The 12,044-nt window shown below is 56.2% G+C and overlaps 1 protein-coding gene across 2 annotated transcripts; it reads left to right on the top strand.

Annotated features, from left to right (window-relative positions):
• The first annotated feature begins 1,199 nt into the window (after positions 1–1,199).
• On the top strand, positions 1,200–11,780 carry PLEKHF1 (pleckstrin homology and FYVE domain containing 1). 2 transcript variants are annotated; one of them, XM_017873590.1, is made up of 2 exons: positions 1,200–1,656; positions 10,132–11,780. In XM_017873590.1, exon 2 carries the CDS (start codon positions 10,148–10,150, stop codon positions 10,985–10,987), a length of 840 nt encoding a protein of 279 aa, XP_017729079.1. In that variant the 5' UTR covers positions 1,200–1,656; positions 10,132–10,147; the 3' UTR covers positions 10,988–11,780. The 2 variants fall into 2 exon arrangements, with proteins under 2 accessions (XP_017729079.1, XP_017729080.1); XM_017873591.1 differs by lacking the exon at positions 1,200–1,656 and adding an exon at positions 1,675–1,854.
• The last annotated feature ends 264 nt before the right edge of the window (positions 11,781–12,044 follow it).

Genomic DNA, 12,044 nt, shown 5'->3' on the forward strand with positions numbered 1-12,044 from the left:
CCCCCTCCCCCCATCCCCTTTCCCTTCCCTTTTCAGCTGGGAGAGGCCCGTCTCCAGCACTGGACCCACCTCACAGCCTCACCCATACCCCCTGCCAGGACAGCAGGCACCTCTTCTAGCTCCGGTCCCACAGCCCATCAGTCCTCCTCCCGCTGCTCCCTTCTCGCCTGGTCCTGGCTCAGCAGGCACTGCTCCGGCCTGAGCCAGCCCCTCTCAAGGTGCCCAGGTGGAGTTCTATTTGGCAAGACAACCTGCATTTATGTGACAGGTACTGACTGCGTTCCTCCTATGCACTGCCCATTCTCAGCACTCGGGATGCAGGGGTGAATGAGAAGAAAGTCCCGCCTGAAGGAGAAGAAATTACCATCTGGCCCGTGGGGCTCACGGCCTGGGTGGGAGGCAAGCCACCAGCATGACTTGTTTTTGAGCATTCCACAGAAGCCACAGCCTGCTAGGCAGCCCTGAACCCCACGAGTGGCCTCAGGAGAGGACTCTGGGTTGGGAGAGATGCTTTACAAAATTATAAACACGGGTGACTGTGGAGGGAGATGGGATGGAGACAGGGAACAACTTTGGGTGGCCAGGGCAGCCTCCCTGAGGAGGTGACAGTCTGAGGCCTGATGGAGGTAGAAGCAAAGGCCTGGGACTTTAAGGAACAGGAGGAATCCCATTTGAGAGGACCTGTGGGAGGAGGCCAGGGAGGGCCAGGAAGGCCTCCCTGGCACTGAGGCCTGGGAATTTCCTTCTGAGTCACACAGGAGGCTCAGGCACAATTGAGCCAGGGGTGACATAACTTGCTACTAGTGTTGGACCTGGGTGATGGGCACCAGGGTCCCCTGGACTATTCTCTTTCCTTCAGTTTGAAATCTGCCACTATAAAAAGTTTAAAATAGGCCAGGCGTGGTGGCTCACTACTGAAATCCCAGCACTTTAGGAGGTCAAGGCGAGAGGATCGCTCGAGCTCAGGGGTTCAAGACTAGCCTGGGCAACATAGTGAGACCCCCCGTCAGTACAAAAATACAAAAACTAGCCAGTCCTGGTGGGCTAATTCTCCTGGGGTCAGGATGATTTCTGTGCAGGCTGCAGTGAGCCCTGACTGGGCCATTGCACTCCAGCCTGGGCGTCAGAGGGAGATCCCGTCTCAAGAAAAAAAAAAGGTTATAAAGTGCTGCTGCATTTTCATATTACGATTATTGACCACTGAGGGTGACTGTGCTGTGAGGCCCGCCGGAGTCACCAGAAGGCACAAGCCTCCCACTGCCGGTTTCCCTGCAGAGCCCCGCAGGTCTCGCAGTCGCGGGTGCCCCCACCCCACCCCTGCCCAAGGCCAGGGTCGCAGTCCCAGCAGGTGACAGCAGTCGCGCTCCGCGTGGGGCAGCGGCGGGCGGAAAGGGAAACCGGGCGGGGCCAGGGGGTCAAACAGTCCCGCCCAGCCCCAGACCTGTCGAGCGCAGGAGCCCGGGCCCCCTCCAGGAGCCGCGCCCAAGCCCCGCCCCTCCCGCTTCCCGGGCTCCGATTGGCCGAGCCACCGTGGGGGCGTGTCCGGTGGAGCGGGCTGGGACCTGGGCGGAGCTGGCTGGGACCTGGGCGTAGCGGGCGGGGACCCGGGCAGCCGCGGTGCGGACTCGCGGGCTGGGCACGGGGCCGGCGCAGGAGGTGAGTCCCCCACCGTCCCCAGGCCGGGCTGCGGGTCGCGGGGCAGGCGCAGGAGGGGAGTTTCCCATCCCCACCCCCGGGGCAAGCGAGCTCCCTCGGGCCGCGCCGTCTTGGCGGCTCCTGGGCGGGCGGGGCGCAGTGCCGCGGACTCCAACCCGAGAAGAGGCCGTGGAAGGGCGCTCCTGGGCTGCTTGCTGGGTGAGCGCTGCAGGGAGCCTGGGGAGAGCGAGGGAGAGCGGTCAGGGGTCAGAGGGGCCGAGGCGGAGTCCTCGGGGAAACGCGAAGGTGTAAGCTGGTGGAGGCGAGGGATTCGCGGACCACCCGGGACTGCAGGGGTCTCAGCGCACCCGGTTGATGGTAGTGTTTCCAGGATCCTGGCCTCGTGTGGCCGCCGGGACCTCTCTTCTCGGTCCCAGTCTGCAATCTGGAGGCCTGGATGGGACCACTGTCCCTCTGGGCAGGGGCGCGGCGGGGGGCGTTGGGGGTCCCAGTTCCTCTGGAGCAGTTGAGTTTGCGAATCTTGGTGGGAGTTGTCAAGGGAAACAGGGTCGGGCACGGCTCCCATCTTAGAGAGGAAACTTGAGCAGGCCCACAGAGAGAGTCGGCCTGGAATCTCCCTCCTTTCTCATTTCCCCAACTCTTGGCGGGCCGTTTAGGGCAGAGGTGTGGTCAGCCCCTTGACAGGTGGGAAAGCAGAGGTTCCGAGCCACCCTGAAAGTTGGTCTCTGCAGCCCAAGGGGAGCACTCCTTTGGAATTTGAACACCGCTGGTATCTCCGGCTCAGAGAGGGTCAGAGGCCAAGGAGGTGGAGAGGTAGTCCCCTAATGCGCTGGGATCGTCCATCTGCACAGCGTCATTCCCACTGGAGTCTGTGTGAGCTGAGATGACTCTGACTTCGGCCTGCGTTCCTGCACACGTCAGCCCTCAGGGCTGCCAAGGCACAAACCAGGCGGCCCTGGGCGAGCTAGGGGACCTGCCCAATCCAGCCCACCCCGAGGAAGAAAGGGGGATTGGCCAGTATGGGCTGGAGGGTGGGACAGCCCAGCCAAGCTGACGGACCTGCTCAGGATGGGGTGGGCATCAGGCATTTGGAGCGCAAGCAACACCCGCTGGACTCTGACTTCTGGAGTTCTGATTTGGTCTCTGGTTGAGTGCAGCTTTCCACAACTCATGGTTATTTTGAAGCCGGGCTTCCTGATCACTCAGCAGGGACCTTGGGCAGTGACTTTGATGTGGTGGAAGTACCTTCCCCAAGGGGGCTTTTGTGAGGATTAAGTGAAATAATGCACATAATATGCTTAACTTTGTGCCGGGTGAGTTCTAAGTGCTCAGTCGGCGGCACTTCCAGTTTTGTTTTGCTTTGTTTTTCATTACCGGTCTCTTCCCGGAGGAGGGCCTTCCAGAAATCAGAGGGCTGGACAGAGCCGAGGGGCGGCCCTCTGGAGGGAGAGGAGGCTTGGCACCTGGTGCTGCCCTCTCAGTGCACATGGAGAAAACCTCACATCCTCACGCTGGCCTGGGACCCTGCAGGATGGCCCCTTCAGGCACTGTGACCTCATCTGTCCCCCTTGCCCCCTCGCTCCTTACTCCACAGCCTGACTTCACCCTTTCCACCTTGAGCTGCTCCCCAGGACCGAAGCTCTGCCCCTAGGTCTTTGCACAGCTGACTTCTTCAGGTTGGAGTGAGTTCACTTCCTCCCAAGGCCTTCCCCGACCTCCACTGTCCTCCCAGCCCCTGCCCTGCTGGGCACACCAGTCTTTTTCTTCACAGTGTTTAGCACTGGCTCTCAGAAAAGACCCTGTGAATGTACTTCTAGTCTCACTGGAAAGAAGTGTGCATTCCTGAAGGGCCTGGTCTCCAGCTCCCGGCTGTAACCTCACACAGTGTCTGGCACACAGTGGGACTCATAAATATTTGGAAAATGAAATCAGGCAGGCATGGAAGCAGGGTGGACCTGCGTGGGGACCAGGTCCCTGCAGGGAAGGAGGAGCCCCAATCTGAAAGTCAAGGGAAAGTCCAAAGGGCTGAGCTGCCCCCAGAACTCTGATTCCCTTGGTGACCCTGGCCCTGCACATCCCTGAGCAGGTTATCCATGTGTAAGCTGAGGCAGAGGAGTTACAGCTCCCACTCCACCCGCCACCACCGCTGCTCAGCTCCTACTTTCCAGGGCTACCATATTGGAGCCCCACACATCTCTCCTTTATCCAAAATGCTGTGTCCCGAGTAGGGGAGAGGACAGGACAACTCCCATCAGGACAGTGCCCTGCGTGGCCTGTTCAGCGTGCCCTGCAGTATGGGTGTTATGCATTTTACAATGTGGCGTGGTGTAGATCAGGAGTTGGCTAACCTTTTCTGTCAAGAGCTGGTAGCAAATAGTTTAGGTTTTGCCAGCCATACAGCCTCTGTCCCGCATGACTGTGTTTGAGTAAAACTGGATTTAGAAAAGCTGGCAGTGGCCCAGATTTGGTGTAGCTCTCCAGCCCCTGCTGTTGAGCACATATCACACCTGAGCTGCAACATACAGAACCTGGCTTCACGGCTTCTGCAGCCACACGGTGGCTCTCAGGATGTGGCTCCCAAGCCTCAGTGCTCACGTGAGCACCTCCAGCCCCTGTGCAGGCAGCAGGATTGCTGAGCCTGAGAGTCCCCACCCCTCTGAACCCTCAAAGAAAGATGCAGGTCTGTTCGTTGCCTGACTCCCAGGCTTACTGAGACTGCGCCGCGGTCACCCCTCTACCAGCAGCCCTGGGGCCAACACAGGCACTATCTGAGGCCCGGAGGCTGCCAGGAAGCTCTGTCACCAACATCTTCCCAAGGCAGGCCAGCCCCAAATGAATAAGAACAGGGCTCAGCTTTTTCCTCCTCTGTGCTAGGCAAGGGAGGTTCACTTCCCTGGTGAGAACAATGAAAAAAAAAAAAAAAAAAGAGGATTCCCAGTTGGGCTCAGTGGCTCATACCTGTGATCCCAGCACTTTGGTAGGCTGAGGAGGGAGGATTGCTTGAGGCCAGGAGTTCAAGACCTATCTAAGCAACACAGTGAACCCTCGCCTCTACAACAAATTTAAAAATTAGCCAGGCATGCTGGTGCATGCCCGTGGTCCCAGCTACTCACGAGGCTGAGGCGGGAGGCTTTTGAGCCCTGGAGTTTGAGGCTGCAGTTAGCCCTGATTGCACCACTGTACTTCAGCCTAGGCAGAAAGCAAGATAATGTCTCAGAAAAAAAAAAAAAAAAAAGCATTCCCCATCTAACTCAGGGCTGCTGTATTTGCCAAGAAAAACCTACAGACCAGGTCAAACCAGGGTGTGAAGTTGTGGTCATGTAGAGAGGGCATGCATGCGGGGGCAGCCCCCAGGAGGATGTTGTCTGCCCTACCCCTTGCCCAACCTGGGACCCTCCGCAGGTTCCCAAAGGGGGGCACATGTGAGCCCCTGGCTGCCCCAGTCAGTGTGTGGGGTCAACTCTCAGCCCAGCCCCCTTCATCGCCAGCAGATGCCCCTCCTTGCCTTTCCTGGTCCACATTTTACCATCAGCAGCTGGACACTGGCTGTAAGGGCCTCGAGGGGGTCTTCAAGTCACGGGCAGGGGCAGAGCAGCAAGGGGGTCCCATGTGGAGTGTTCTGTGCCGCCTCCGAGGGCTGCAGAGACAGTGTTATGGGCTCTGCCCTCTGCTGGCCGGGTCCAGGTGGATTGGCACCCCTGCCTGCGGCTCTCTTCTGCCTAGTGCTGTTCCTTCCCTTCCTCTGTGCCGTCCACTTGGCTGGCCCAGTATCCAGAGCTCAACAAGCCCCCAGGGTTGCGGGAGGGCTACCTGCTCTCTGGGCACAAAGCCCACCTGCCTCAGCTACTGAATATGGAGGCTTTGGTCTGGAGTCTCAGGACTGGGTTTTCATCCCATTTCGCCAGCGGCCTGACTTCTCAGCACACAGGTGGGCTGGGGGCACACGTGGTCTTGCTTCTTCGGGGCTCCTGACCTCCCCTGCAGGTGCCCAGGCCCGGATGCCATGCGGTCACCCTATCAGGCCCAGCCAGGCGTCCCATTGTGAGACATGCTCAGCGGCCCCCAGCCCATGGAGCCCAGGACTCAATCCATACACTGGCCTGTAATTCTTTTCTTTTTGAAGACCTTAAATTAGAAGAAGCAACACGTGTTCTCATTTCTTGAAATTGGCAGATATTCGGATTTCGTCATGTTTGCTGCTGCCTTTTTCTAATCAAAAAAAAAAAAAAAAAAAAAAAAATGAAACCTTATAGATGAAGGTGGAATCCAATCTGAGCCCCCCATTCCTGGTCACATCTAGGTCCTCTCCCCAGACTACTTACTCCTGACTTTCTCCCTCCTATCTTTTATTTTTACCATTCTAACCACTTTCAAGTGTACAATTCAGTAGTGTTAAGTATATTCCCATTGTTGTGTAACAGATCTCCAAAACCTTTTTTTTTTTTTTTTTCCGAGATGGAGTTTCACTGTGATGCCCAGGCTGGAGTGCAGTGGCATGATCTCGGCTCACTGCAACCTCTGCTTCCTAGGTCAAGTGATTCTCCTGCCTCAGCCTCCCAAGTAGCTGGGACTATAGGTACGCGCCACCATCCCTGGCTAATTTTTGTATTTTTAGTAGAGGCAGAGTTTCACCATATTGGCCAGGCTGGTCTCGAACTCCTAACCTCAAGTGATCCACCTGCCTCGGCCTCCCAAAATGCTGGGATTACAGGCATGAGCCACCACACCCAGCCTCTAAAACTTTTTAACCGTGTAAAACTGAAACTCCATACCCAGACAACCTCCCATTCCCCTTCCAGCAGCCCCTGGCAACCACCATTCTATTTTTTACCTCTATGAATTTGATCAGTTTGTGTATCTCATATAAGTTATTACAGTATTTGTCCTTTTGTGATGGGCCTGCGTCACTTAGCATGATGTCCTCAGGGCTCATTCATGTTGTAGCATGCGTCAGAATTTCCTTCCTTTTCGAGGCTGAATAGTATTCCATGGTAAGTATGTTCCACATTTTGTTCATCCATTCTCCCATTGATAGATGTATGAGTTGCTTCTACCTCCTGGCTATTGTGAATGATGCTGATATGAACCTGGGAAAGCAGATATTTATTTTAGTCCCAGCTTTCAGTCTGGATATATATCTGGAAGTGGCATTGGTGGATCATATGGTAGTTCTGTTTTTAACCTTTGTTTTTTTTTTTTTTGAGATGGAGTCTCGCTCTGTCACCCAGGCTGGAGTGTGGTGGCTCAATCTCAGCTTACTGCAAGCTCCGCCTCCTGGGTTCACGCTGTTCTCCTGCCTCAGCCTCCCCTCAGCCTCCCGAGTAGCTGAGACTACAGTCGCCCACCACCACACCTGGCTAATTTTTTTTATTTTTAGTAGAGACGGAGTTTCACCGTGTTGGCCAGGATGAGCTCAATCTCCTGACCTCATGATCCGCCCGCCTCGGCCTCCCAAAGTGCTGGGATTACAGGCATGAGTATTTTTAACTTTTTAAGGAACTTCCGTACTGTTTTCCTTAGGGCCTGCACCAGTTCATATTCTCATCAGCAGTGCACAGGTTCCAGTTTCTCCACACTCTCACCAACACTTATTATTTATTTTTTGTTTTGTTTTTTTTCCCTCCTTTTTTTTTTTTTTTTTTTTTGAGATGGAATCTCACTCTGTCACACAGGCTGGAGTGCAATGGCACAATCTTGACTCACTGCAACCTCCACCTCCTGGGTTCAAGTGATTCTCCTGCCTCAGCCTCCCAAGTAGCTGGGATTACAGGCGTGCACCACCACGGCCAGCTAATTTTTGTATTTTTAGTAAAGATGAGGTTTCACCATGTTGGCCAGGCTGGTCTTGAACTCCTGACCTCAGGTGATCGGCCCACCTCAGCCTCCCAAAGTGCTGGGATTACAGGTGTGAGACACTGTGCCTGGCCTTCCTCCTACCTATTTTTATTCATAGATACAGTTCTTGAACACTTTCAGAATGTTATGTAATTCCTGCATAAGTGGTGTCACTTTACATACAACATTCTACAGGTTGTGTTTTTCCACTCTGTGTTTGTTGTTTGCCATCAGACCACACTGATCTGTATCTCTCATTGCGTGAGTAGCCTCGGGTTTTTGTGCTTTTCCCTGCTGGTAGGCATTTTGGTTGTCTCTGCTGTGTGGTCACCGCTCTTTGTGGAGTGCAATTCTGGTTTTGTCAGATTGTCCATCAGCCAGGTACTCGGTGATCAGTCATGGAGAGACGGGTCAGGTCTGTCACTGGTAATCCCCTAGGTTTGCAGTATATAGCCAAGATCAGCAACCTAAAAATAGCAGTTCTTACGTAAGGCGGTATGGGCAGCTCTTCTCAGGACACTTGTGATCTACAGGGGCAAGTGGAACGGGACTCGAGGGCCCAGCATATTCTCTTGTGCAATGCATCCAGCTGTCACACTGGGACCCCACTCTGGCTTTCCACTGGTGACCAGGCTCAGAACTGCAGCTCAGTGACCCCAAAACACTATAAGTGTGATCGGCTCAGCTCCAGGCGTGCCGTGTGTGCCTGAACGCATGTGTGCACGTGGTGGTGGTGGGGCCAGCTCTCACCTCTTCCTCTGCAGAGGTAAGAGCTGAGTCATGCATGGTGGGCCTTGGGACCTGCTTGGAACCATGCCAAGCTACTTATGAAGCACCTAGTATGTGCTTGGCATGGCTCCAAGAACTGTGGACACAATGAACAGGAAGAGGCTCCTGTTCTCACGGAGCTAAGAATTGAGTGGGGGAAGCAGAAAACACACAAGCAATGAATAGACAAGAAAACAGCAGGTCCTGTTAAATCCCGCAAAGAAAAAGCAAAATAGGATTGAATCCCAGAGAAGAGGCCAGCAGACCCTTTCTACAAAGGGCCAGGTGGTAAATAGTTTAGGCTTTGTCACCATGTAGTCCCTGTCACCAGCACTCAACTCTCCCATTGCAGTGTGGAAGCCACCAGAGACAATAATAAATGAACCAATGTGGCTGTGTCCCAATAAATCTTTACAAAAGCAGGCTGAAGGCCGGATTTGACTCTCAGACCATGCATTACCAATGCCTGTCCTGGGTGTGGGGAGAGACTGCCTGAGCTGGGGTTGTCAGGGAGAACCCTTTTGAAAAGGAGACAGATGGGAACTGAGAACCTGTTGCAGGAAGGAGCCGACCCTGGGACAGCCTGTCTCAGGTGGGACACAATGGCACCTTGCCGCCGATATGGTGGTAGAGTCGTGTGCTGAGAAGTGGGCGGGCTAGATTTGAGAGGAGGAAAAGATGATGAGATTTGCTCATGGCTTGAATGTTGGAGGTACAGGAAGGGGGAGATTCAAGGATGCATCCTAGATCTGGGTTTGAACTCCTGGGTGAATGGTGGTGTCACTGGAGAGGAAGAGGCGCAGGTCTGTGGGGACTGGGTTTAGTGTTGGATGTGTTGAGTTTGAGGAGCTTGTTAGACAAGCAGGTGAACATCTATGCTGAGAGCCCTCTTAGAGCTTGGAGAGGCCAAGACTGGAGGCTTGGACTGGGGAATCTGTGGCATTTAGGGGGTCTTCAAGGTCGTGAGTCTGGTGGGCTGGTGCATGTGTGGACCGAGCAGGGGCGCCCAGCATGAGCTCTGAGTTAGTGCTTAGTGCTTAGGGCACCAGCAGAGGGGCCTGTGTGGACTCACACTCCACTCAGGAGGACAGCATAGTGTGAGGTCCAGGGCCCCCTGCCTCCTAGCATCGCCTCAGTTCCCCTCCTGTAAAGTGGGGATACTGCCTCCTGGGGTCAGGTGGGAACTAAATGAGATCGTCAGGCTTGGCTGAGAAGAAGCACTCAGTGCCTGTGCTTGTGTTGGTGGTGGTGACTGCTGCACTCACTGGGTGGGTGCATGGATTGCAGGGCCTGTGATGGCTTGGTTTGGTGAATGGCAGAGTCAGGGATGGGTTGGGGGTGGAGACACCCAGGTCTCCTGGCAAGGACTGTTCTGATGTCCCTGTTGAGGCCTATTCCACCCTGTTTTTCAAGGCTCCCCAGCGTGGCTGGACCTCTGTAGCCAGCTTAGTAGAACATTTTTTTTTTTAGGAGATAGAATCCACTCAGTCACCTAGCTAGAGTGCAGTGGCGTGATCATAGCTCACTGTAGCCTCAAACTCCTGGGTTCAAGCCTCCTCCTGCCTCAGCCTTCCAAAGCGCTGGAACCACAGGCATGAATCGCTGCACACTTTATCACTGCTTTCCCATCCCTGTCTGGCCTCCATGTCCCCTTTACTGGGGAATCCCCCTTCCCTCCCTGTAGTTCCCTGTACTCCCGTGGAAGGCTCAGCTTCTCGGGTGATGCCTCTCAGTGCTGGCAGGCCTGCGGGGTACTGTGGGTAGTCAGTGGGCTGCCTGGTGTGGTGGGTTAGTGAGTTGGGGATGGGCAGCGTGGTTCTGACACCCCCATGCCTGAGCCTGGACATACTCCTCGTCTGTCTCCTCCTGCAGCCGGCGGCTGGAGACGATGGTGGACCACTTGGCCAATACAGAGATCAACAGCCAGCGCATCGCGGCCGTGGAGAGCTGCTTCGGGGCCTCGGGGCAGCCGCTGGCGCTGCCGGGCCGAGTGCTGCTGGGCGAGGGCGTGCTGACCAAGGAGTGCCGCAAGAAGGCCAAGCCGCGCATCTTCTTCCTCTTCAACGACATCCTGGTATATGGCAGCATCGTGCTCAACAAGCGCAAGTACCGCAGCCAGCACATCATTCCCCTGGAGGAGGTCACGCTGGAGCTGCTGCCGGAGACGCTGCAGGCCAAGAACCGCTGGATGATCAAGACCGCCAAAAAGTCCTTCGTGGTGTCGGCCGCCTCCGCCACGGAGCGCCAGGAGTGGATCAGCCACATCGAGGAGTGTGTGCGGCGGCAACTGCGGGCCACGGGCCGCCCACCCAGCACGGAGCACGCGGCGCCCTGGATCCCCGACAAGGCCACGGACATCTGCATGCGCTGCACACAGACGCGCTTCTCCGCCCTCACGAGGCGCCACCACTGCCGCAAGTGCGGCTTCGTGGTCTGCGCTGAGTGCTCGCGCCAGCGCTTCCTGCTCCCGCGCCTGTCCCCCAAGCCTGTGCGTGTCTGCAGCCTCTGCTACCGTGAGCTGGCTGCCCAGCAGCAGCAGGAGGAGGCGGAGGAGCAGGGCGCGGGGTCCCCAGGGCAGCCGGCCCACCTGACCCGGCCCATCTGCGGAGCGTCCAGTGGAGATGATGATGACTCCGACGAGGACAAGGAGGGCAGCAGGGACGGCGATTGGCCCAGCCGCGTGGAGTTCTACGGCTCGGGCGTGGCCTGGTCTGCCTTCCATAGCTGACCCCCGGCCTGCAGAACATCTGTCCCCAAGCCAGCTCCACTGCCCACGCCCCCAAGAGGACAGCTCCAGAAGCTGCCCAGGGCTCCGGGAGCCCACCCCATGGTGGCAGGGGCAACGGTGGGGAGTGGCTCTTTCTGGACTCCCAGTGCCTTTTTGCTGGACACTGTGTCCTTCTGACTTCACTGCAGGTAATGCCTTTCCCTTCAGGAAGCCCCAGAACACCCAGACTTCTTGGGAACCAACAGCCAACTCCCGCTCTGCAGGCTGCTGCGGCAGCTCCAGATGGCCTCCTGAGCTGGACTACCCCAGGTCTCCAGACACCTAGGGACCAGAGCCGGTTTCGGAACATGGACGGAAGACAGCACGGGAATGTAGCAGCAAGCTACAGAACCCACCCTCACCCCGACAAGCACACCCCACTGAAGAGCCTGAGTCCCAGGAGGCCTCCTGGAAGCTCAGGCCTGCCCACCCACCATGCTGGTGCCCACTGCCTGGCCGGCGAAGCCCTGCCAATCAGACATACAGGCTCCCTGAAGCCCAGCCAGAGACTGCCATGCTGTGGATGCCACCAGGCCCAGGGACTGCAGCCGCGACGCCCAGGGCAGCCGGGTGAGGACTCTGTCCTGTGTCACCTCTCTCCGGGTGTCCAGCTGTCTCATGCCTTTTTATCCTGTCCTCAGCTCTCCCTGCGGTCAGTGAAACCAGTGTTTTCTGTTAGGACTCAGTTGCAAGAACAGAAACCCTGCCCACACTTAATAATAAAAAAGAAAGTTTATTGATGGGTGGTTGCAAAGCCCAGGAGTGTCCTTGCTTCAGACGTGGCTCTGTCTATGGTTGAAAATGTGCTGGGTGGCAAAAATCTACCACTGTCCCCCACACTGGGCGTTCTTGGGTATGCCAGCTGCCCGGCGGAGACAGATGCTCATGCTGTGCCTTGGCCAGGCCTCCCCAGGACACAGGTCTGTCTGGGTGCCATGACTGTGGCCTGATGCCTGCTGCCCTATTCACTTTGGTGTGGGGGATCTCAGTGGATGGCACTGAGGAAACAAATAGCCAT

The sequence above is a fragment of the Rhinopithecus bieti genome, unplaced genomic scaffold (assembly GCF_001698545.2).
Source record: "Rhinopithecus bieti isolate Rb0 unplaced genomic scaffold, ASM169854v2 scaffold_7509, whole genome shotgun sequence".
NCBI classification, from domain to species: domain Eukaryota; kingdom Metazoa; phylum Chordata; class Mammalia; order Primates; family Cercopithecidae; genus Rhinopithecus; species Rhinopithecus bieti.

What these genes read in the sequence shown, in the direction of transcription:
- PLEKHF1 (XM_017873590.1), top strand. Translation starts at nt 10,148, where the DNA reads ATGGTGGACCACTTGGCCAATACAGAGATCAACAGCCAGCGCATCGCG.